At 38.6% G+C, this 24,769-nt stretch overlaps 1 protein-coding gene across 1 annotated transcript in view; it reads right to left on the reverse strand.

Moving 5' to 3' along the window:
* Window positions 1-24,215, reverse strand: part of kif13a (kinesin family member 13A) — a 121,763-nt gene extending 97,548 nt beyond the window's left edge. Inside the window, 2 exon segments of the mRNA XM_056476084.1 lie at window positions 23,351-23,441; window positions 23,820-24,215. Of these exon segments, the coding sequence (XP_056332059.1) occupies window positions 23,351-23,441; window positions 23,820-23,874 (146 nt within the window). The 5' untranslated portion in view covers window positions 23,875-24,215.
* Between the last annotated feature and the right edge of the window lie 554 nt (window positions 24,216-24,769).

The raw sequence follows: 24,769 nt of genomic DNA on the forward strand, positions 1-24,769 counted from the left end.
TCCCAATTCACCTGTACCACATGTCTTTGGACTGTGAGGAAAACCGGAGCACCCGGAGGAAACCCACGTGAATGCAGGGAGAACATGCAAACTCCACACAGAAACGCCAATGACCCAGCCGAGGCTCAAACCAGCGACCTTCTTGCTGTGAGGCGACAGCACTACCTACTGCGCCACTGCGTCGCCCTCAACCGTTAATAAACAATAATAATAGAATGAATACATGTTTACCATTAGAAGCTGGATATAATCACACTCTGCTGCCACACAACTGGGTTTAAACCCCTTATAAAAGTGATTTGTGCATAAAAGCTCCACTTTAACACTAAACAAACATTGTACATTTTGATTTCATGCAGACTTTAAGAGAATCTGGACTTAAAGCCTACAGTGAGCAAACCTTCATCAGCAGAAAGACTCAAAGCTCAGCAATCTCAGGATCTCAGAGTGTCCATGCTAATGAATTGAGTGAGTCAGATGTGCGACGGTGGAAGAACTGATGTTTTAATAACCCCCTGAAAAGATGAAATATAAGGAGGGCGTCTGAGCGGGAACATCAGTGTTTGTTGCTTTCTGTCACTGAGCAACACGTCAACATTTACAGCGTTCGCAATCACTCTCCTGCTCTGCTAAAGCTCCTCAATTAAACATTACGATCCAAACGCTTGACATAAGCAATAAACACAGTCAATAAAAAACAGCAAAGTAGTTTAACCTTTCCACTCATTCATTCATTTTCAGCTTAGTCCCTTTATTAATCAGGGGTCACCACAGAGGAATGAACCACCAATTTATCCAGCATATGTTTTACGCAGCGGATGCCCTTCCAGCCGCAACCCATCACTGGAAAACATCCATACACACTCATTCACACACATACACTACAGCCAATGTAGTTCTTCAATTCCCCTATAGCGCATGTGTTTGGACTGTGGGGGAAAGCGGAGCACCCGGAGGAAACCCACGCCAACACTGGGAGAACATGCAAACTCCACACAGAAACGCCAACTGACCCAGCCGGGACTCGAACAAGAGATCTTCTTGATGTGAGGCAATTGTGCTTCCCACTGTGACTCCCTAGCCTTTGTTAATCTTAATTTTTAGTCTTTGTTAATAAAAGTTGTTGTTTTTAAGAATTTTCCTTTTTTTTTATCAGTTTGTCACTAATATTTAACATAAAAAATGTGATGCAAAAAATGTAATTTATAATAATTTTCAAGAAATTAATGTTTAATGTGTAATCATTACGAAATGTTGCATTAAATTCATAAAATGTTGATGATGTTTCTTTCAAACATACACACAAACGTGCATGCACACACACACAGACACGCACACACAAACGTGCATTCAGACACACATACACAACAGCACAAACACAACTAGGGTTGGGTCGATAATCGTTGTCATCGTCCATCGCCGATGGCCAACAGACATTACGATGCATGAGCAGGCATCGCGATCCCCCGCCCCACCCCCATCGCGAACCCGTTAGCGAACAACACACACTGAGGCCTCGTTTACACTAATACGTCTTAGTTTTTAAAAGGCATTTTAGAATGATAATGATCCACGTCCACACTAGCATTTCTGAAAAGCTCTCCATCCACACTACACCGCTGAAAACAAACATCACGTGACCACACACACTGTCATGCGCTTGTCTGAGCTCCAGGCAGTCAGCAGGTCAGTACACTGCTTTAATCTTTGGCTTTCACGTTTGTACTCAGTGAACTTTATGTGAAAATTTTATTTGTACTTTAGTGTAAACCTCAGATGCTGTTGGCTGGTTGCTGTTGGTTGTGCACCTTTTTTACCAACCAGGTTTGTGGACGCTATTATGACACAGATCACTCTGCCTATTCATGCCAGAGTCCTGCAGGAAGTGATTGACAGGTGGTCATTTGTGTGTAACTTATCTTTATTTATTTATGATTTGGTTATGGGTAAAACAAAGGCAAGGCAAGTTTATTTCTACAGCACATTTCATACACAGTGCCAATTCAACGTGCTTTACATAAACAAGAATAAAAAAGTATTAGAAAATAAAAAACAAACAAAAAATGATTAAAAACTGATTAAAATGTGTTAAAGAATAAAAAAAAATAAAAGAAAGGCACAATAGTGCGATCTGTGGGCCGTAGCACAGTGCTCATTCAGTAAAGGCACAGCTAAACAGATGTGTGTTCAGTCTTGATTTGAATGTGCCTAATGTTGGAGCACATCTGATCATTTCTAGAAGCTGATTCCAGCAGGGGGTGCTGTTAGTAGCTGAAAGCAGATTCACCCTGCTTTGACTGAACTCTTGGGATTTCTAATTTATTTGATCCTAAAGATCTGAGTGATCTGTTAGGTTTGTATTCAGTGAGCATATCTATAATGTATTGAGCTCCTAGGCCATTTAGTGATTTATAGAGCAGTAATAATACTTTAAAATCTATTCTGAATGTAACGGAGCCAGTGTAAAGACCTGAGGACAGGTGTGATGTGCTCTGATTTCCTGGTTCTGGTCAGAATTCTGGCCGCAGCGTTCTGGATGAGCTGCAACTGTCTGACTGTCTTTTTGGGGAGGCCAGTGAGGAGGCCATTACAGTAATCCACCCTGCTGCTGATAAAAGCATGAACAAGTTTCTCTAAGTCCTCACTGGAAACAAAGCATCTAATTCTTGCAATGGGTAAAACTAAGACCATGCGGGTCAGGTTGTCAGTAGGCTACAAATAATTAATTCATAAATAATGAATTCACCGCCGCCTGATGACGATGCCATCATCCATCGTGATGTTTCACATTAGACAACGTACGATGCCAAATTGGTCGACATCACCCAACCCTAAACACAACACACACAAATGCACAGACCCAAACACACAATCATACAAAAACATGCACACGCACGCACATGCATGCACACATACACATGCAGGCTTGCCCAAACAACATACAAATGCAGATGCAAACACACTCAAAAACATGCATGTGCGCACACACACACACACACACACACACACGTACATCCATACACACACTAACATAAACACATACATATACACACGCATAAGCGCTCACACATGCATTCACACCTACATACATGTAGGTTCGCACAAACACACACACACACACACACACACAAATGCACAGACACAAACATGCACAAAAATGTGCATGCCCGCACACACACACACACACACACACACACACACACACACACACACACACACACACACACTCATAAAAACACATACATACATACACACACACACGCACGCACGCACACACACACACACACACACACACACACACACTCATATAAACACATACATACTTACACACACACACACACACACACACACACACACACACACACACACACATGCATACACACACTCATATAAACACATACACACACACACACACACACACACACACACACACACACACACGCACACACACACACACACACACACACGCACGCACGCACGCACGCACACACACACAAATAAACACACACACATACATACATACATGCAGGCTCGCACAAACTCACACACAAACGCACAGACACAAACATGCACAAAAACGTGCATGCACACACACACACACACACATGCATGCATGCTTACATACACACACACGCACGCACGCACGCACACACACACACACACACACACAGTGCCAGTTTTGTCTGCTGCCAGCTGATCTGCATCTAATTACCCAGAATTCTCCATCTGCATGAATTACTGTGAGCTTCTGTCAATGCAAACATCCTGAAAGATGTGTATCAGTGTTTCCATAAACACACCACACCTCGCGCACAAAAGACGGGATTCCTCAGGGAACGCAACTGTGTTTCACTACAGCGACAAATTCCTTCCAAAACAGCAGATGGAGGAACACAGAAAACAGACACGACCGTTAACACACTGCGCACACTTACATCCTCATTCAGTAAACAACAACAACAACAACAACAACAGTTTCTAGTGCTTGTAATCTAGTGCCGGGCAAAGATTAATCGCATCCAAAAAAAGGTTTGTTAAATATGTGTGTGTGTGTGCGTGTGTGTGTGTGTGTGTGTATGTGTGTGTGTGTGTAAAAATACACACACGCATGTATATATATGAGAAAATGTTCACATATACAAAATAAATATACTGTATGAAATGCCAATTCAACTTAAAGAGCAGCTATTGTGCAAAAATCACCTTTATAAGGGGTTTAAACACAGTTGTGTGGCAGCAGAGTGTGAATATGTTCAGCTTCTAATGGTAAACATTAATTAATGGTATTGTTTATAATCAGACTTGATCATCAGTCTGCAGAAACACTTTGATTGACATTCTCCCTTTGTACGTGTCATCAGAGGAGGAAAGCCCCGCCCACTAGTGACCATCTCTCCCTCATTAGCATAGGACATTAGTCTTGTTTTTGAATCTGCCACTATGCTGACACATATGCATTTGTAGCTCCGCCCTCTTCTGAAAAAGAACACAATCTCATTTGAATTTAAAGCGACAGTCACCAAAACGCCACAAGTAGGGAGTAGTGTCTGTCTGCGGACTGCAAGACAGGGGCGTAACATGAAGGGGCCTTAAGGGCGTAACCTGAAGTACGTTAGAGGCGTAACTTGAAGTTATGGAGGCATGTAAAAACTATGTTTCTTAAAAGATGGCGCTGTACATCAGTTATTAACGTCTACACCTACTCTACACCAAAACCCAACCATCACAGTTATTAACGTCTAAACCTTCCCCAAACCTAAACCCAACCATGGTTATTAATGTCTACACCTTCCCCAAACCTAAACCCAACCATCACAGTTAACGTCTACACCTACCACAACCCTAAACCCACACATAGTTATTAATGTCTACACCTTCCCCAAACCTAAACCCAACCATCACAGTTAACGTCTACACCTACCACAACCCTAAACCCACCCATAGTTATTAATGTCTACACCTACCCCAACCCTAAACCCAACCATCACAGTTATTAACGTCTACACCTACCCTAACCCTAAACCCACCCATAGTTATTAATGTCTACACCTTCCCCAAACCTAAACCCAACCATCACAGTTATTAACGTCTAAACCTACCCTAACCCCAATCATCAGAGTTAATAATGTACAGCCGCTAGTTGCGGAGGCTTTCATTCTTGACACGCTCGGCATTGTACTGTTATTTGCAACCACAGGGGTGACACTGAGTAGGCTAACTGTCATGACAAAACAGATTAAGAAGTCCACCATCTTGCTAACAACATCTTGTGAGATCTTGCCTGGTTCAATGGGATCTCGATAACTTAAAGTTACGCCTCTAACTTACTTCATGTTACGCCCTTGTCTTGTGGTGCGCAGACAGATACACTTGCAATTAGGATCAAAGCCTAAAAGGGTCAGTTTCACAGAGTTAGAACACATTATTAGTGTGGTATTTTCAGCTCAAACTGAAAAACACACACTCTAGAGCAGTGGTTCTCAAACTGGGGGTCATGACCCCTGTGGGAATAATTTCAAGGGGTCAGGAGAGTGATTTAAACGTGGTGTAATTTTCAGTAATTATATTAAATATTAGAATTGGGTAGGCTAAATTGTCCGTAGTGTGTGTGTGTGAATAAGAGTGTATGTGTTTTCCAGTGATGGGTTGCAGCTGGAAGGGCATTCGCAGCATAAAACAAATGCTGGATAAGTTGGCGGTTCATTCCGCTGTGGCAACCCCAAATTAATAAAGGGACTAAGCTGAAAAGAAAATGAATGAATGAATGAATGAATGATAAATATTTTTCAGTATTACAAGTGAAAGCTAATATTTTCAGATTTTATTATTACAGAATCAGAATCAGAATGATCTTTATTGCCAGGTATGTTCACACATACGAGGAATTTGTTTTGGTGACAGAGCTTCTACAGTGCAACAGGATAACAGAGACAGGACAAAAAACAGACAATAAATATATTATTTAAAAAATACAAGTAAGTAGTGACTGATGAATTTATAAAGTATTTAGGACACATTCAGGCAGAATGCATCTTTGTACTTGGAACGCAGCGCTCAGGAACAGTTTAAAACTTGTCATGTCAACTTGCCGCAGTAAACAAAGCCCGCAACGCTTGCCCCGCCTTCGCGCTCTTCTTATTGGCCCACTGCTCTTAGAACTAAACACGAATGGATTGGTTAAAATCAGCTGTCAATCACTCAGTCAATGCTTCCTGTCTTCAGATGACAGGAGACACAACCGCGAAAATGTAAAGCGCTGAAGATGAGAATGAAAACAACACTGACAGCAGGGGCATTGCTAGACATAAAGCTCTACTGGGGCACCCCCCCATATATATTAAAAAAAAAAAAAAATATATATATATATATATATATATATATATATATATATATATATATATATATATATATTAATTATTATTGATTTCTTATAATTAAGAAATATTTTGCATAAATATTAATTTCATTTGAGTGAAATTCTATAGACAATAAATAATAATATATTAATATATATTTCAATAAAATACAAAAATATATTTATATAAATATAATATTATTATAAAACTATCTGTTGTCTTAGACTTGACACATGGCAGAGAATTAGGTTTATTAAGTCTTTACCTCCCTGACTCCTCATCCCTCCTTATCTCCTCATCACTCCTTTTGCTTCATACAAAAAAATCAATCAGGAGGCATGCTTAGTAAGATCTTTAGTTTTGTGACTAGCTAAACAAAAAAAGGCCGTTACGCCGGTTTTACAACGCATGAGCGGCGCGTGACAAGCAAGTAGCCTACTTTTTTGGCGCGCATAATAATTACCGGGCCTCGCACCGCCAGAAGAGCAGTGCGTGCGTAAGGCACGCGGGTTCTCTGCGCAGACGCGGAGATGCGTCAGCTTGCTTTTTGATTAAACACATTGCTTTCACCAGTGGTTCGGTTGCACATAGAGAATAACGTCTTTATTCCGGAATTACCACTCTTAATAAATACACTTGCATATGAAGTAAATCATATCTCAAAGCATTTACTGGGGCACTGGAGATTGTTACTGGAGCACGTGCCCCAGTAAATTGGGTCTAGTGATGCCCCTGACTGACAGATTTTGTCTTAGAAACACCTAAAGCTACAAATAATGGCACATCTGATTACTGATCATGTGGTGAATGTTAATCCACCAACAACACTTTTCGAAGAGTGGATAAAAGACTTCCATTGGCTTCAAGTCTGCTATGAAAATAACTAAAGTTCACTGTAAAGTCTGTGGGATGGAGTTTTCAGGTAACTGTTTGCCACATCTACACATTTTAAGCAAGATAGGTTTTGTTTAATCCTTCATTTAATCGCCAGACGCTGTCAGCCGTACAAGTGGCAGCTATATGTACAATTTAACACCATGTACACCATCGCAAAAGGGCTTGCACTGACTAAGATTACACTAATATTGCAGCTCATGAGAAGACCAGTATTGCTTTTAAAATGACGTATGCAAATAATAAGGTATATGTCAAAAGCATCTGTGCGATATCAGACACCAGGTGTGAGAACACAGTACAGTTATCATTAACAGATTCATTAATGAATTCATGTCAAGCAGTGCGTGCAGGGCAGGTGAGCGGTTCGTCCGTGTATCTCTTGGTCACTCAAGTTATGTTATAAAAATGTATTTTCTTGTGATAACGGGATTTCATTGAGATATATTTTCCTCACGCATGCATATATATTTATTTGCTTGTTAGTTATTATTAGTGTTGATTTCAAATGCAATAAATCTGTTTATAAAACTTGTAGCAACTGTGCAATAATTGTTGGGTGCCACTAAATTTTGGCTGGTGCATCTACACTTTTAAAGTTAGTAGCACCAGTACTACCAAGCAAAAAGGTTAATTTCGAGCCCTGTAATGTACAGTAAATATAGTTAAAATATTGTGAACAGCTTAAAATAAGGCTATTTTTATTGTTTGTATATGCTTTGGTAGTGGGGGGTCGCGGGTTCTTGACGATCTTACATTGGGGGTCGCTGGCTTAAAAGTTTGAGAACCACTGCTCTAGAGACTTTTCCATCTTGTAAAAAGAAGCATAATAGGTCTTTTTCAAGACTGGTTTTGTGGCTCAAGATCACAAAGGACATGAACAGTTCAGTTGTTCAGTCATCATGTTTTTCAGAGCGACTCCAGCATTGTGAATGTGGCTGGCGTGTGGTTTTTGATGTGTGTGTGTGCGACTGGACAGGCTGATTATTCACACACAATACACTGAAAACACACTGAGACAAAAGCAGCATTCCAGAGGTTGAGCAGCGCCGACCGAGCCTTCATTACAGGACAAGAAGAGCAGATGATTCAACTCTACTCAATCCATCTTTATTTCTGTAGTGCTTTCTACAATGTCAGAGCAGATCAACACTGATGAAGTTCTAGTAAACATAAAAAATATATATTAAAATCAAACATGAACTATCATAACATCTCTATGAGGAACACGCTGTCTTTAATAATACATCAGGCAAATCAGACTTTTCTGTTTTTTAGTTATTTAGTATGAGAGTGATATATTCACAGTTTCAGAGTAGCCTATATTAGGCTAAATCATTTTCTGTTAATGACACTTCATGTGTGCCGGGTCGTCACTTTCACTTTTATTAATTAAATCATAATGAGCCAGGCTTTACAAACTATTCACAGCACTTAAAGTATTCCCCTCAGAAGAATAAACTCAGTCGGAAGGATGAGAGAACAGAAACTCATTGTGAGAATAATCTTACGGAGTGGCGCATGTCACGTCTGCACAGCCGGTGCCTGAATGAAGCGCTTGCATCACTGAGACAGCGCGCAGCCCTCCGCTATACGGACACTTCTGAAACAGCAGCACAAAGGGGAGAAATCAGTGCGTTGAGGATCTGTCCAATGTGCTATTGAGCCTTTTCTCATTTAAAGTTTCAGGTAGGCCTACTTTGTGTGTGAAGAGCAGGTAATAACCCTCTCTACTCCAGTGTTGTGAATGGGAACTGCTGGTCTAACAGACACAGCGCAACATGATTTGGAAACAGCAATGATCTCCATGTTGCAGGTCAAAATGAAGCCATTTAATGCAAAACTAAATGCATTTCTCCACTGATTACTCATATTAACAGGAACACATCGTCTTGGAGAGAATTTTTCATGTTGTCATGAACACGACAATTTATGATCTATGAATGAATGGAGAATGATTGACGGGTGCAGTGGAGGGACGAGTTGAAGTGAACATGAATTGAACCATGTGAATATTCATCTGTGCTTCACATTAAACTATAAAATGGCTTCAGAACATTTAGGATATAGTAGGCCTACCTTCCTGCCTTTTAATAGGCTACCTTCCTGGCTTTTGTTGGCTTATAAATTACACAGGATATAGCGCACGCGTAAGATCGGATTTGGATCGGTACCAGCTGCCTGATACCCGATCCAGCAAAAATATGCGGTATCGAACCGATATCCTATCCATGTATCGGGATTGGTGCATCCCTAGTTAGAGGTTTTCAATATCATGCAGCCCTAGTGCCAAACTTAGATGTTTTTAACAAAACGCTAATGGTCCCATCCGATTCAACTGATTATGCTAATCTAAAAATGATCTGTTGTGCAAAACATGGATAAATTGGCGGTTCATTCTGCGGTGGCGACCCCGGGTTAATAAAAGCACTAGGCCGAAAAGAAAATGAATGAATGAAGCAATAAACAACCCGACCAGAAGAAATCAACTTAAAAAATGGATCAACGGTTTGACTATAGGAGACTAGTAAATGTGGTTAAAATAGGAGGAGACTTTCTATAAAACATGAATGTTTTTGGGGCACTTAAAATACAACAAGAAAACAGCTATTGTTAAAACAATCGCCACACAAAACAATTCAGCAACAAAACCTCACTTAAAACAGTCATTTTTTACCGTAAAGATCTGCGCTAATAGAAATATTCCCAGTTTCGACACCCAACACGACACCATTCTCTCGCATTACCATCAAATACTTTCACAGATTCATATTTCCAACTTCAAGAAGCTCAAAGAACGGAAACGTGACTCCAGAAATGCCCCCAAGTCACGTCTCGACGAGCTCAACGCAAAACATACCACGAGAGCTTAAGAAGACATGAGACTATTAATCCTGCAGGGACAAAAATCACAGGACCAACAATCCTGCTTTATTTACATTAATTCTCCATATCTGATCATCATAAAGAACTGCTTATAGTACTGCAGATGGCTATTGAATGCTTGCTCTGATTGGCTTATGGGCATTCTAAGGTGTGCAGTTATTATCAGATAAACACACAGCTAAAGTAGTTCCAGCAGGTTTTGATCGCATTACAGCTCCATATAACAGTAAACATCCGCTTAACATCATCACTAAATCAGCACCTCCAGGTGTGCATTATTTCCTAACAACTCAATATCGTCAATTATTATTTACATAATGTGATCAGGGAAAGTGCCTCCACCTGTAAGCATTCAGAAAAAACTAGACGGTTTTACATCCAATTTAACCCACCCAACACTTGACTGAATGTCTAATCTGCTTTCTATGAGTCTGCCCTGAAGCTTTTCTGACATATAAACCATAAACCGTGACATGTTTCAGTCGTGAACAGGTGCCGCTGAGCCGTGGGGAAAGTCTGGGGTTTTCTGAAATGATGTAATCAGTCTGGGAGGTGTACTGTAGCGTTCCTGATGCTTTATTACAGCACTTCAATGGAAGAATACATGCATGAAATTTATGATGCATCCAGAGCTGCAGAGATTATTATAAATCAAGCTACTGCAACTTCACATCTCAGAAACTCTGACTTATTAAAAATGTTGACTAAACACCTTGCAATTTCCTTTTTCCTGACCCAAGCATATGCAAATGCAGGACAATGAGTCAAACTAAAACAAAAGGTCATAATTGCAAGACTTATTAAGAAAGAACATTGCACTCTGAGAATCTGGAGAGGAAAAAGGAGAGAATTAGATGCAAACTAAAAATTATGAGGGAAAAAGTGAGTTTTAAACTCAGAATTTAGAGAAAAAAAGAGAGAATTATGAGAGTTTAACTCAAAATTAGAAAAAAGTACATTATTTATATTTTCTTGTCACACTATGAGCCCATTAGTACCAATTGAGCATTGTGTCAACGCCACAGTCTACCTGAGTATTGCTGCTGACCATGTCCATCCCTTTATGACCACAGTGTCTCCATCTTCTGATGGCTACTTCCAGCAGGATAACGCACCATGTCATAAAGCGTGAATCATCTCAGACTGGTTTCTTGAACATGACAATGAGTTCACTGTACTCAAATGGCCTCCACAGTCACCAGAGCTCAATCCAATAGAGCACCTTTGGGATGTGGCGGAACGGGAGATTGGCATCATGGATGTGCAGCCGACAAATCTGCAGCAACTGTGTGATGCTATCATGTCAATATGGAGCAATATTTCCAGTAGCTTGTTAAATCTCTGCCACGAAGGATTAAGGCAGATCTGAAGGCAAAAGGGGGTCCAACCCGGTACTAGTAAGGTATACCTAATAAAGTGGCCAGTGAGTGTATATTATCCGTTTTCTATATGGAATCATATACTAATATTCCTCTCTATCTTTAACTAACTAACTAACTAACTACCTAACTAACTAACTAACACCTTTCTCTCTCTCTCAGACTGTAAAACTGAATGTAATGCTCTTCAGCATTTCCTCTGGCTGTTATTTCCAGCTACTTCTTTTTTTATATTGTTCTCCATTTCACATGCTCATGAGTGTAAGACGAGATCTTGCTTACCTGTACTTTTCTACCTGCCTGATGAAGCGCCAGTGACTGCATTAAAACATCTGATATCTGACCCTGAACCACACAAACACACGGTAAAAATAGCAGTGATTTCAACCTGCACTGCAGAAACTATCCATACATTGTTTTGCATATTTTGTGATTAGACATGGGCCGGTATAAGATTCTGATGAGGGCGGCACGGTGTCTCAGTGGTTAGCACTGTGGCCTCAAAGCAAAAAGGTCGCTGTTTCGAGTCCCGACTGGGTCATTTGGTGTTTCTGTGTGGAGTTTGCATGTTCTCCTCATGTTGGCGTGGGTTTCCTTTGGGTGCTCCGGTTTACCCACAGTCCAAACACAAGCGCTATAGGAGCATTGATGAACTGGCCACAGTGTATGAGTGTGTGTGTGTGTGAGAGAATGTGTGTATGGGTGTTTTCCAGTACTGGGTTGCAGCTGGAAGGCCATCCGCTGTGTAAAACATATGCTGGAATAGTTGGCGGTTCATTCTGCTGATAAATAAAGGGACTTAAGCTGAAGGAAAATGACTGAATGAAGATTCTGACGGTATGATAACCTTGGACAAAAATATCACGGTTAATTCTGGTAATTCTGACTTCAATTGTGTACATCTGCATTAAGAAATTTGCACGTGATCTTTACTCAATACTCTAATGATTTTCGGCATAAAAGAAAAATGTGTTGTTTTGACTCATACTACTGTATGTGTGTTTGGCTATTCAGAAAAAATATACAAATGCAACACAATTCACATATTGTCAACACTGTTAAGCTGATTCTCTAAGCTTGAGGCAAGAAAACTGAGAGGATCATGAGATTCAGCAGCTTGTGATGCACTGAAGGGCTGCCATTGAAAAAAGGCAACAAGCAACCGTTTACTATAAAGACTGAATTGCTTTCAGTGCTTTGATTAAGTAAAACACATGTAAGGAGAAAGTTTGATGAAATAAAATAAATGCCAACATGTTTTGATTTTTTTAAAAGAGCAGTCTCATTTGAATTTAAAGCGACAGTCACCAAAATGCCATGACACATTATTTGTGTGCCATTTAAACTGAAATTTCACTAAAAACTCTAGAGACGTCAGAGACGCATTTTACATCCTGTAAAAAGGGGTAGAATAGGTCCCCTTCAAACATGTCGAACTGATGTAAACAGATGGTTTAACAAACACAAAATAAGTGTAGCTTTAATATTTAGGGCCCTATCATACACCCGGCACAATAAGGCACAAGACGCGTATGGCAGGATTTTTTGCTATTTTCAGACCGGCGCAACAATAGTTTTCACGTTTTGCACCACATTGTTTAAATAGCAAATCCATTTGCACCTTTTTGTGGACTCATGGGTGTTACGGTCTAGAAAAGAGGTGTGTTAAATGTGCTGTATGCAAGGTTTTGACTCTTCTAAATGATAAATATAACATAATATGTTTGCAGATATTTAAGAAACATGCTAAGTTAACATTTTTGTTTATCTGAAAAACAATGCTGAAGTCAGATATTCTGATTTGAAAATGTGTTTTCCGTGCTGGAATGCTGTCTTAGTTTTGGTAATCTTCCCCTGCCCAATGCCAGTTTAGCCAATTATATTTCAGCACCCCGGGTTGCCTTGCTGGAAAACAGCGTATTTCATTCATTCATTCAGAAAGGCTCTCAAAGCGTCCGTGACCGAAATGCAACCTCTGGTGGACAGTAGCAGATTCAGAGTTCCACATGAGGTTATTATTTAGCAAATTAAATGAGCGTAAACATTAGGTGAGCAGGTTACATTGTAACCGCGTGTCCTAACAACACGCTTCATGATGAGATACGCTGTGATGAGCAATTTGGCTGTTTGCACCAGACGAAACACGACAGAAATGTAAATACAGCCATTCAGAAGCACAGAATATGCACTCACTCATGAAATGGTAAGGTTTATAATCTAATGAATACATATTAAACCTCTGTAACATTATTAAATGTAGATGCTGAATTACTCATGTGTGTTTAGTTCTAAAGCTCAATTTTAAATGGTTTATTTTCCAGATCTGAGGTGAATTATCTGCTGCTGCTTTCAGTGTATGGCAATAAATGTGCTAAAATGGCTTCAAACTCACATTATTAGCATTTAACACTGAATGAAGCACATGAGCTGTACCTGAGGTGATCATGTCATCAAGTTTTCTGTTGTTCATCTGTGAGAAACAGAAGCCCTTTCTAATATATCAATTCGAGGTGTTGGTAAGGACAAAACTCCTTTAAATATGGAGAATATTCCTTCTATCGGGTGCTGTTGCTTTTATTTAGATCATGGTTTAAATCACTCGCTCCTGTCCTCAATCTGGCAACCTGCGCATGCATTTGTTTTGATCCAGGAGTGCAATACCTAGTTCAGGTTCTAGGTTTTGGAATCACCATATGGGGCATAAGAACAGGGCGTGTTTGGATATAACTCAGTGTTTTGACCACACTTCGTTATTATTGTTCATTTATTAATTTGCTGGAAATTAGAGCTGAATTTATAAATAGTTTTGACACAAATCTTTGTGCTTAACAAAGGAAATTAATTATGCAGACTAATGTTTGTGTTCAGTGGAGTGAGTTTCCACCGTTTCCTCACTCCACCAAAGTAAAGGAGTAAAGAGTAAAAGTAAAGTAAAGAGAAAGTAAAGAGGCCGAATGGAGGAGGCTAGTTCTTTATCCTCTCGCTGCAGATTCTCTGTTTAACTGTTTTCTCTCTAGTGAAGCATTCAGTTTGCGCGAAGAGAATAAGCACAACCCTGTTAGACCAAGCGCAGGAGTGCAGAGCGTATTTATCCATCCTTAAAGTAGCAAAAGTGGATTTGGACGCACCCTTAATGCTTTTGAACCATGAGCTTTAGACTTTACGCTTAGATCGTTCAAATAGAGCCCATAGCATTAAAAATCTATTCCCCTATAGAGAAAATGAATGGAGTTTTTACTCTACTGCCGCTCTCTATATTTACTCATGCTAAAGCAAAACTAGAATCCTGCTAAATTATTTTTCCGCTGTCACTAATCAAATTAAGATTTTCCCTGAAGTCACTTTAATTAGTTACAGACCATAATGATAAGCAGGGCTAAACTGCATTAGCCGATTGCTACGACTGATCTGCCAATAAACACAAGTGCTGCTTTCACTTCTGTCAGCTCTAGACTTCACCAACCGCTCAAAACTCAAGCTTTTGTTCCTTAAATATCAACATCAGCCACTGTACAATCCAAACTTCCTAACCTCTGCTATTTATAGAGCCAAGTCATATATGTGTCAAAGGTCAAGCATCCCATTTTGGTGTCTGCAAGCATTACATTAAAACAATAATCCTTTTATATAAAGAAAGCAGAGTAAATACAAGCTTAGCCTCAGGTTTTAGGGTTTCAGATATATTGAAATATAAGTTATATATTTCATAATTTAGAAAAACTGATATATGTTCAGGAAAAATAGGAATGCACTGATATTTTTTTGGCAATAGAGATACTAAAATTGGTCAAGTGCATACAGTACAAGCTACTTTTTTCTATCCAATACATTAGTCTACATCAGGGGTCACCAATCTCGTTCCTGGAGGTCCGGTGCTCTGCAGGGTTTAGCTCCAACTTGCCTTAACACACCTGCCTGAGTGTTTCAAGTATACTGTACCTAGTAAGACCTTGATTAGCTTGTCCAGGTGTGTTTGATTAGGGTTGGAGCTAAAATCTGCAGGACACCGGACCTCCAGGAACAAGTTTGGTGATCCCTAGTCTACATTAATAAACATTCAAACTGCTGACTCTTTAAGAAGCATACCTTAATAAAGGCATAATCAAAAGTGATTTTTATTATTTCATATTTCTTTTAACAACATTAACTTTTCATGAATATAATATACATATAACATATAACATATTTAATAGACTTCACAAATAAAAGCCGGTGCTGTTGCTGTATTTAAATTATACATTTTGCTGCTTCAGAAAAATCTAAAAATATAACTAAAAATCTATACTCACTCACAATAAGGTGTAGTCGATTTCTTGTATTGTCCAATAAGTTTTAGCCCAAATTCTGAAAGATTTAATCCAATTTCAAACGATAAATATAAAAATGAAAGGTGCAGTAGGTGATGGTCTTCAGAAACATGTGTTGTTGTGCTGGTTGAAAGTCTCTTCACATTCCAATGTATTTATATGTGTTTTTATATTCTGGGTGAGGCATTAAACTAAAAAATGTTGATCCACAGTATTGTCAGGCCGATAATTCCCATAATTCTGATAAGTAGCCCAAACTGTCTGTCAACAAATGTAGATTTATAGGGCTGCTCGATTATGGGAAAAATCATAATCACGATTATTTTGGTCATAATTTTAATCACGATTATTCAAAACGATTATCAGTTGAAGTCAAAATTATTCGCCCTCCTGTGATTTATACATATATATATATATATATATATATATATATATATATATATATATATATATATATATATATATATATATATATATATATGTATATTTCCCAAATTATGTTTAACAGAGGAATTTTTTTACAGTATTTCCTCTAATATTTTTTCTTCTGGAGAAAGTCTTATTTGTTTTATTTGGGCTAGAATAAAAGCAGTTTTTAATATTTTGAAACCTATCTTAATAGCTCATTATTATTAGCCCCCTTAAGCAATATATTTTTGATTGTCTGCAGAAGAAACTACGGTTATACAATAACTTGCCTAATTACCATAATTAAGCCTTTGAATGTCACTTTAAGCTATTAACATGGTGTGAAGAACAGAAATTGCTCTTTGCCAATAACTGGAATCTTTTCTGGGAGCGTCCTAGGCTTTTCCGCGCTGATGGGCTGCACCCCAGTCGAGCTGGAGCTGAACTCCTGTCGGACAACATCACCAGAATACTTCGCTCTATCTGACTAGTAAGTACAAATTCACAAAATTCACAATTTAGCCACACAGACTCCAATTCGTCCCACATAAATAACAGTAATGCATACCTAGCTAACCCCATAGAGACTGTGTCTGTTCCTCGTATTATTAGATCAAGAAACAAACGTACTGTGTGCTCCAGAAATAATCTATTAAGAATTAAACCAGAAAAAACACTAAAAAGTGAAAATACAAATTTCATGAAGCTTGGTCTCCTAAACATCAGGTCACTAGCACCTAAAGCACTTATCATAAATGAAATAATAACAGATAACAATCTTAATGCACTCTGTCTCACTGAAACCTGGCTGAAACAAAATGACTATATTAGTTTAAATGAGGCAACTCCTCCAGGATTCTTATATAAGCATGAGGCTTGTCAAACTGGTCGTGGTGGTGGAGTCGCGTCAATCTTTAGTGATATTCTTAATGTTAATCAGAGAAACGGACTTATGTTTAGCTCCTTTGAAGTACTAGCGCTTAATGTTGTCCTTCCAAACACTATGCAAAAACCTATGTTATCTCTCGCTCTAATCACCATATATAGACCCCCAGGACCCTATGTCAATTTTCTAAAAGAGTTTTCTGATTTTATCTCTGACTTACTAGTTAAAACTGATAAAATACTAATTGTAGGAGACTTTAACATCCACATAGATGACGCTAACGACACATTAGGGCTCGCGTTTACGGACTTGCTGGTCTCACTAGGAATAAAGCAAAATGCTATTGGTCCAACCCATCGCCTAAAGCATACACTAGATCTAATTCTGTCTTATGGAATTGAGGTCATTGATGTAGACATTATACCACAAAGTGATGATATTACAGACCACTACCTCTTACTATATAAGCTGTGTTTACCTGAAATTAGCAGATCCGCTCCGATATATCGCCCTAGTAGAACTATTGTTCCATCCACTAAAGAGGAATTTATAAATAACTTACCTGATCTTTCTCTACTTCGAAATGCACCCGCAAACGCAAATGACCTTGATGTAGTAACCAGCAGTATGGATGCCATCTTTACTAGCACTTTAAATACTGTGGCACCCATCAAACTAAAAAAGGCTAGAGAGAATAAAACTACACCGTGGTATAATAGTCATACCCGCGCTCTCAAAACAGCAGCCCGTGCCCTGGAACGTAAATGGAAAAAAACTAATTTAGAAGTTTTTAGAATTGCATACAAAGACAGTATGTCCAGCTATAGGAGGGCTTTAAAATCTGCCAGGGCTGAGCACCTCCGCAAACTGATAGAAAATAATCATAACAATCCTAGATTCTTATTTAACACCATCGCTAAATTAACAAATAATCGGTCATCTTTGGAACAAAACGTTCCACCGCAAATTAGTAGTGATGACTTCATGAATTTTTTCAGTGATAAAATAGAAGGCTTTAGACAGAAAATAGGAGATATTAAACTTTCTGCACCGCCTTATACTTCAGATCCAGTAAACACGCCTCTGAATCTAAATAACCTACAGTGCTTTAAAATCATAGAACAGGAAGAGCTAGACAAAATTATAAATAGCTCTAAATCAGCTACGTGTATATTGGACCCAATTCCAACAAAGTTACTGAAAGAATTGCTACCTGTTATAGGAGAACCTCTTCTTAACATTATCAACTCTTCTTTATCTTTAGGCCACGTTCCAAATCCTTACAAGTTAGCTGTTATTAAACCTATTATTAAGAAACCACAACTAGAACCCAGCAACTTAGCTAATTATAGGCCTATTTCAAATCTTCCATTTATATCTAAAATACTAGAAAAAGTTGTTTCTGCTCAATTATGCTCCTTTCTGCAGACCAACAATATTTTTGAAGTGTTTCAGTCAGGTTTCAGAGCTCATCACAGTACAGAAACTGCATTAGTGAAAATAACCAACGATTTACTCTTAGCTGCTGACCAAGGGTGCATCTCGCTATTAGTTCTACTCGATCTTAGTGCGGCATTTGACACCATTGACCATGGTATCCTTATTAATCGCTTAAAGTCTACAGGTGTCCAGGGACATGCCCTACAATGGTTTAAGTCATACTTATCTGACCGTTACCAGTTTGTTAATATTAATGGACAGCCTTCACAAGTCAGCCCAGTAAAATACGGGGTGCCTCAAGGATCAGTTTTAGGCCCTTTACTGTTTACAATATACATGCTACCCCTGGGAGACATTATTAGAAGACATGGGATCAGCTTTCACTGCTATGCAGATGATACTCAATTATATATTTCAACTAAACCTGACGAGACGTCTAATCTGTCCAAGCTAACTGAGTGTATTAAAGATGTTAAAGACTGGATGACCAACAATTATCTTCTCTTAAACTCAGACAAAACAGAATTATTACTTATTGGGCCTAAATCCTGTACACAGCAGATCTCACAACTCGACCTACAATTAGAGGGATACAAAGTTAGCATTAGCTCTACTATAAAAGATCTGGGTGTCATATTAGACAGCAATTTAACTTTTAAAAATCATATATCCCATGTCACAAAAACTGCTTTCTTTCATCTGAGAAATATAGCTAAGTTACGAAGTATGCTATCCATCTCAGATGCAGAAAAACTAGTCCATGCTTTTATGACTTCTAGGCTGGACTACTGTAATGCACTGTTTGCTGGCTGCCCAGCATCCTCTATTAACAAACTTCAATTAGTACAAAATGCAGCTGCCAGAGTTCTTACCAGGTCTAGAAAATTTGATCACATCACCCCAATTTTATCCTCCTTACACTGGCTGCCTGTTAAGTTTCGTATTGAATTTAAAATATTGCTTCTTACATATAAAGCTCTAAATAATCTAGCTCCTGCTTATCTAACCAATCTTCTGTCTCGCTACAATCCAACTCGCTCTTTAAGGTCTCAAAACTTAGGGCTTCTGGTAGTACCTAGAATAGCAAAGTCGAGTAAAGGAGGTCGAGCCTTCTCATTTATAGCTCCTAAACTCTGGAATAGCCTTCCTGATAACGTCCGAGGCTCAGACACACTCTCCCAATTCAAAACTAGATTAAAGACCTATCTGTTCAGTAAAGCATACACTCAGTGCACCACTTAGGGGGCTTCCACACAGGTTCTGCATCTTGCTGATATACACTGTGAACATCAGCTACGCTAATTATTTTCTTTATTCTCCATTTCCACCTCGGGATACTCTTCCCGAGGCCCTTAGACTATGCAGAGTCACTGATTAGATCCAAGACCAACGACGAGATGATCCCAAGGTTTCCATATCCTGGACCTGGCCGAATCCTGAGCAACTACTGCGATGGTCATGGAAGAGTGGAGAACATGAGACTGTTTCCTGTGACGCTCCAGAGACAGACGAGTCTTCGCTGAGGCCAGCTTCCAGCCTCCGCCACTGAGACTGCAGCTCTGCACAAGACGTTTGGCCAGCGGAGAAATTAAAATGGTCATGCCCAACTGAGTCTGGTTTCTCTCAAGGTTTTTTTTCTTCACTTCCGCCTTTAGTGAAGTTTTTTTTCCCTCTCCGCTGTCGCCACTGGCTTGCATGGTTCAGGATCTGTAGAGCTGCGCATCGTTGGATTTGCTCTTCAGTGTTTGGACTCTCAGTAGTGATTATTAAACCACACTGAACTGAGCTAAACTGAACTGAACTTAAACACTACAAACTGAACTACACTGTTCCTATTTACTGTGACCTTTTATGTGAAGCTGCTTTGACACAATCTACATTGTATAAGCGATATACAAATAAAGGTGAATTGAATTGAATTGAAAGCTGATTACTAGTATCGTGAAAAATATCTAGTAAAATATAATCTACTGTCATCATAGCAAAGATAAAAGAAGTCAGTTATTAGAAATCAGTTATTAAACTATTATGTTTAAAAATGGGTTAAAAAATAAATCTTTCCATTAAACATAAATTGGGGGAAAAGGGTCGCTAATAATCCAGGAGGGCTAATAATTCTGACTTTAACTGTATATACACAGTTATTTTCCTCCCTGTAAATAAGGGAAATAAATACAAGAGAATAAAAATATGAAACAAACTGTGCTTTAAGCATATTTACTGTGAGAAAATAAACTTTATTATAGCTACAGCAGTCCTTCAGTCAAGAGCAGTGAGGGATTTTCTCCTTTTGTTGTTTGATTCATAATAAAAACAGGCGGCAACAGGAATATTGCGCGCTGTCACTTTAAGAAGTGCAGCACACTGCCTCTTAGAACTGTTATCTTCTGGTCGACGCTACAGAGCACTGCGCACCAGAACAGCCCGACACAGAAACAGTTTCTTCCCTCAGGCAATCCATCTCATGAACACTTGATGATAATTATTGTGGAACCAACATCACTACTTGCTATACACTTTTTTATTACTATGGAAGCAAACCAGCGGACTAAGCCGAAAGAAAATTAATGAACAAAAGAAAGAAAAAGAGCAGGGTGAGTAAATGTAATGAAGCCAGATTTATTTTAGTTTTGGGTGAATTAACCACTTAATTAGAGTAATTTGGTGTCAAACTGTAACTCATAAATAGAGTCTTTTAATGCCAGAAGTGCCGGGTTCAAATCCCGGACGAGCCCCCATTTTATGTTACAACACTAGTATAGGGTGTCAAGGAAGTAACAAAGGATTTAAAATTATTTTTTAGTACGCTCTTGGAGCTGTATTCGTTTATCCGCTTGTTAAGTGTGACGTCATGCGAAGCAGCTTCTGGGTCCAAGCGCTCTATCAAACTGTATGAGGAGACTCAACAATAGGGTAATAATAAACGTTTACAAAGCGCTGTATTGCTTTTGAAAATCACGATCGCAATATATATATATCCATGCCTATATCTGATGGCCAGAGGGTCATTCAGTTGTTATAAATTGTTACAATTTTGGTATTTGTGATGCAGCAAGTCCAGAGACTGTTGTGTACGTAATGATTTTATAAAGAATTTACTTTAATGCGTGATATGACTAAAAATTGGTCATACACAAACATTTTCTCAATTCATATGAGTAGTGGCTTGGAGCTGGAAACAGTGATCCATACGTCACCGATACGTCACGACGTAACAAGCGGATTTATCTCTTTTTGTCCAACAAAACAGTAAAATGCAATACCTCAGAGTGGCCACAAAGAAAAATATAAACCAGTGGTGTAGTCCTTGCTATACGCACGTATACTCAGTATGCCTACTTTTTTCCACGAGCTGTTTGGGTATTACCACTTCTGAGGATCATACTCTCGGTATACTTACTTGTTTTGGTGATTAAACTTCCCAAATTTTTGTGTATTGAGTATTTGAATTTTTCGAAGATCACAACAAATCAGCTGAATGAAGTCTCGCTGAAACATTCAAGTAAAATTATTAAACAGCATGTGCGTCGCTTTAGCCCTCCTATATTTCCATTCAGCCCGCCTAACACTTTTGTGATTACCTGTACACTACTAAATGATCGCCTCAGTCCCCTTTAAATATGATATAAAAACGGTGGCAGAATCCCGCTCCTGAACTCGTTTTTTAGTTAGTCAGCAAACCACAGCTGTTCAGTGTGTGTGTGTGTGTGTGTGTGTGTGTGTTTGTATATATATATGTATATATATATATATATATATATATATATATATATATATATATATATATATATATATAAATCAAATGAATCAAAGATAAATTGACTTTCGTCGTTTCTTTGCCTACTTTTAAAATTTGGATTGGGTGGGTAATAGTACACCACCTATTTTTTAGGACTACACCACTGATATAAACCAAAATGTCTCAATGATCAAATGATTCCTGCACCAAATATGCATCACAAGATTTCTGTTATATAAACTACTGTAATATTATACCGAATAATAACTCTTTATTACTGCAAAAAATGCTTTTCTTACTTTGAGTTTGTCCTAAAATAATTTTTTTTCACTTTGAAATAGCCCATTGGCAGATTATTTGTCTTGTTTTGAAGAAAAACTCACGTAATTTTGACTTATTTAAGAAAACAAGACAATTTTTTTTTTGCTATTGTACAAAATGCTTCTTGATTTAAGAATATTTAGAAACAAGACAAAAAAAATCTAAGCAAGTAATTTTTTTGCATAGTAGCTTAATTAAATCAAGCGTGACAGTCATTTATCTCCTCTTAAACTAAACAAGACCCATATTAAAGCACCAAAACAATTAACAAACCCAGTATATTACACTGTTATTGCATGCAAAACCTCTTTGACCCATCTAGAAGTAGGCGTATTATGGTAACCCCTTCTCTAGTTACTGCCAATGATAGCTTGAGAGCACGACTTGCTAAATGCACCAGCAATGCATAACATGAAGACTCGACTGTACGGCATCTCGAGCTCCAGCACTGCTGAAAACACGAGGCCTGTCCAGGAATTTCACAGCAGCAGCAGAATAAGTTCCCCAGCGCACGAGCACGCCCAAAATACAGGCCCTGCATATGCACTTCTGACAACCCAGCACAAAAGCACAAGACCCCAAAACATCTCAAAGTGTGCATGCATCTGAACACCATGCAAAAACACATGACATTTGTGGAGCGCTCAAAACAGACTGTTCTCACATATAAATCAAGCAGAAACTCAAGTCAGGTTGATAGGAGACTTAAAATGATGGTCTGGGAGAAACTGTACCTGTTTTCTCCTTTTGCATTGGAGGGCGGTGGGTGCAGAACAGTCTGATTTTCCTCCATCTCAACCACACATTTAGTGTTGAGCTCAATCTCTGCAAAGCCAAAACAAACAATAAAAGTTGTTAAAACTTGCCTAAAAGTTGCTTAAATGCTTAAAGATGTTATAAAACAGCAGTTAATAGGAATGCATTACAATATCTGATCCTTACTCAAATTATTACACAACCTATTTACTTAAAACCGCAATTCTTGAGATTTTTTTTTGTGGGACAACTTAATTATTTCATGTTTAATCCACTTAAATGTGTAAGAACTATTAAATTAAGTTAATCGGTTTGCGTTGGGACAACATAGAGGATTTGTGTGGAGCCCAGCATTTTTTATAACAGTGTAGCAACTTATTCTAGCTAATAAACTTTTATATTTTGTAAATATATTGTGTTTTAATAGCTAATGTTAATCTTTCTTACCTCTGCGGTTCATCGGTCGAACCCGAACGGCCACTTTTACCTTCGTATCCGACATTATTGTGCAGTTTTCGGGGCGTTGAAGTGTTGCAGAAAGCCGCTAGCTGCTAGCCGAATAAAAACATGAAACTCCCCGCAAAGTCTCCGAGGTGTTTGTACCCTGGTAAAACCGTGCAAGAGTCCATACCCGAGCAGAAAGCGCGGTCCGGGGTGGTTAGCGGTGATCCGGGCTAAATGTGGCGGCTCTACAGGCTCCTCCGCCCGGGGAAGAGCAGCTCCTCTCCGCCTGCCAGCAGCATCCAGACCGCCATCTTCCGCCGACTGACCCCAAAAACACACAGCAGAAAAAAAAACACTACATGAATATGCATGAAAGAACAGGCTTTCAGAAACAGCAGATCAACCCGATGAAGCTCCTACAGGACGATTAAAATCATTGGTCATCACTGAAGAGGAGGAGGAATGGAGAAAGAGGCTATAAATTTACTCACACTGCAAAAAACTGAGTTTTTAGTCGAAATGTCCAAACATTCTTAAATCTAGAAGACAAGAACAATTGTTGACTTGTTTTCAAGGGTAAAAAAGACACATTTCGCTTGTCTTAAGGAAAAACTCACTTCATTTTAACCTTTTAAAATGAAAACAAGACAAGAAGAAGAGGAGAAATAGAGAACGAGGCAATAAATCTAGGCTCACACTACAAAAAATGTCTTGCTTTTAGTCAAAATGTCCAAACATTTTTAAAACTTAAAGACAATTAAAATAGTCTTGTTTTCAGAAGTTAAAAAATATTTTAAAACTAATAAAATTGCTTGTTTTAAGGAAAAATTCACTTTATTTTAACTTTAAACTTCTGTGCAGATTCACACTGCAAAAAAAGAGGGTTTGTCTTGTTTTTAGCCTAAATAGATAGTAAACACGGTCTTTTTTAAAGGATAAAATGTCAAAATTTT

The sequence above is a fragment of the Danio aesculapii genome, chromosome 16 (genome assembly GCF_903798145.1).
Source record: "Danio aesculapii chromosome 16, fDanAes4.1, whole genome shotgun sequence".
NCBI classification, from domain to species: Eukaryota; Metazoa; Chordata; class Actinopteri; order Cypriniformes; family Danionidae; genus Danio; species Danio aesculapii.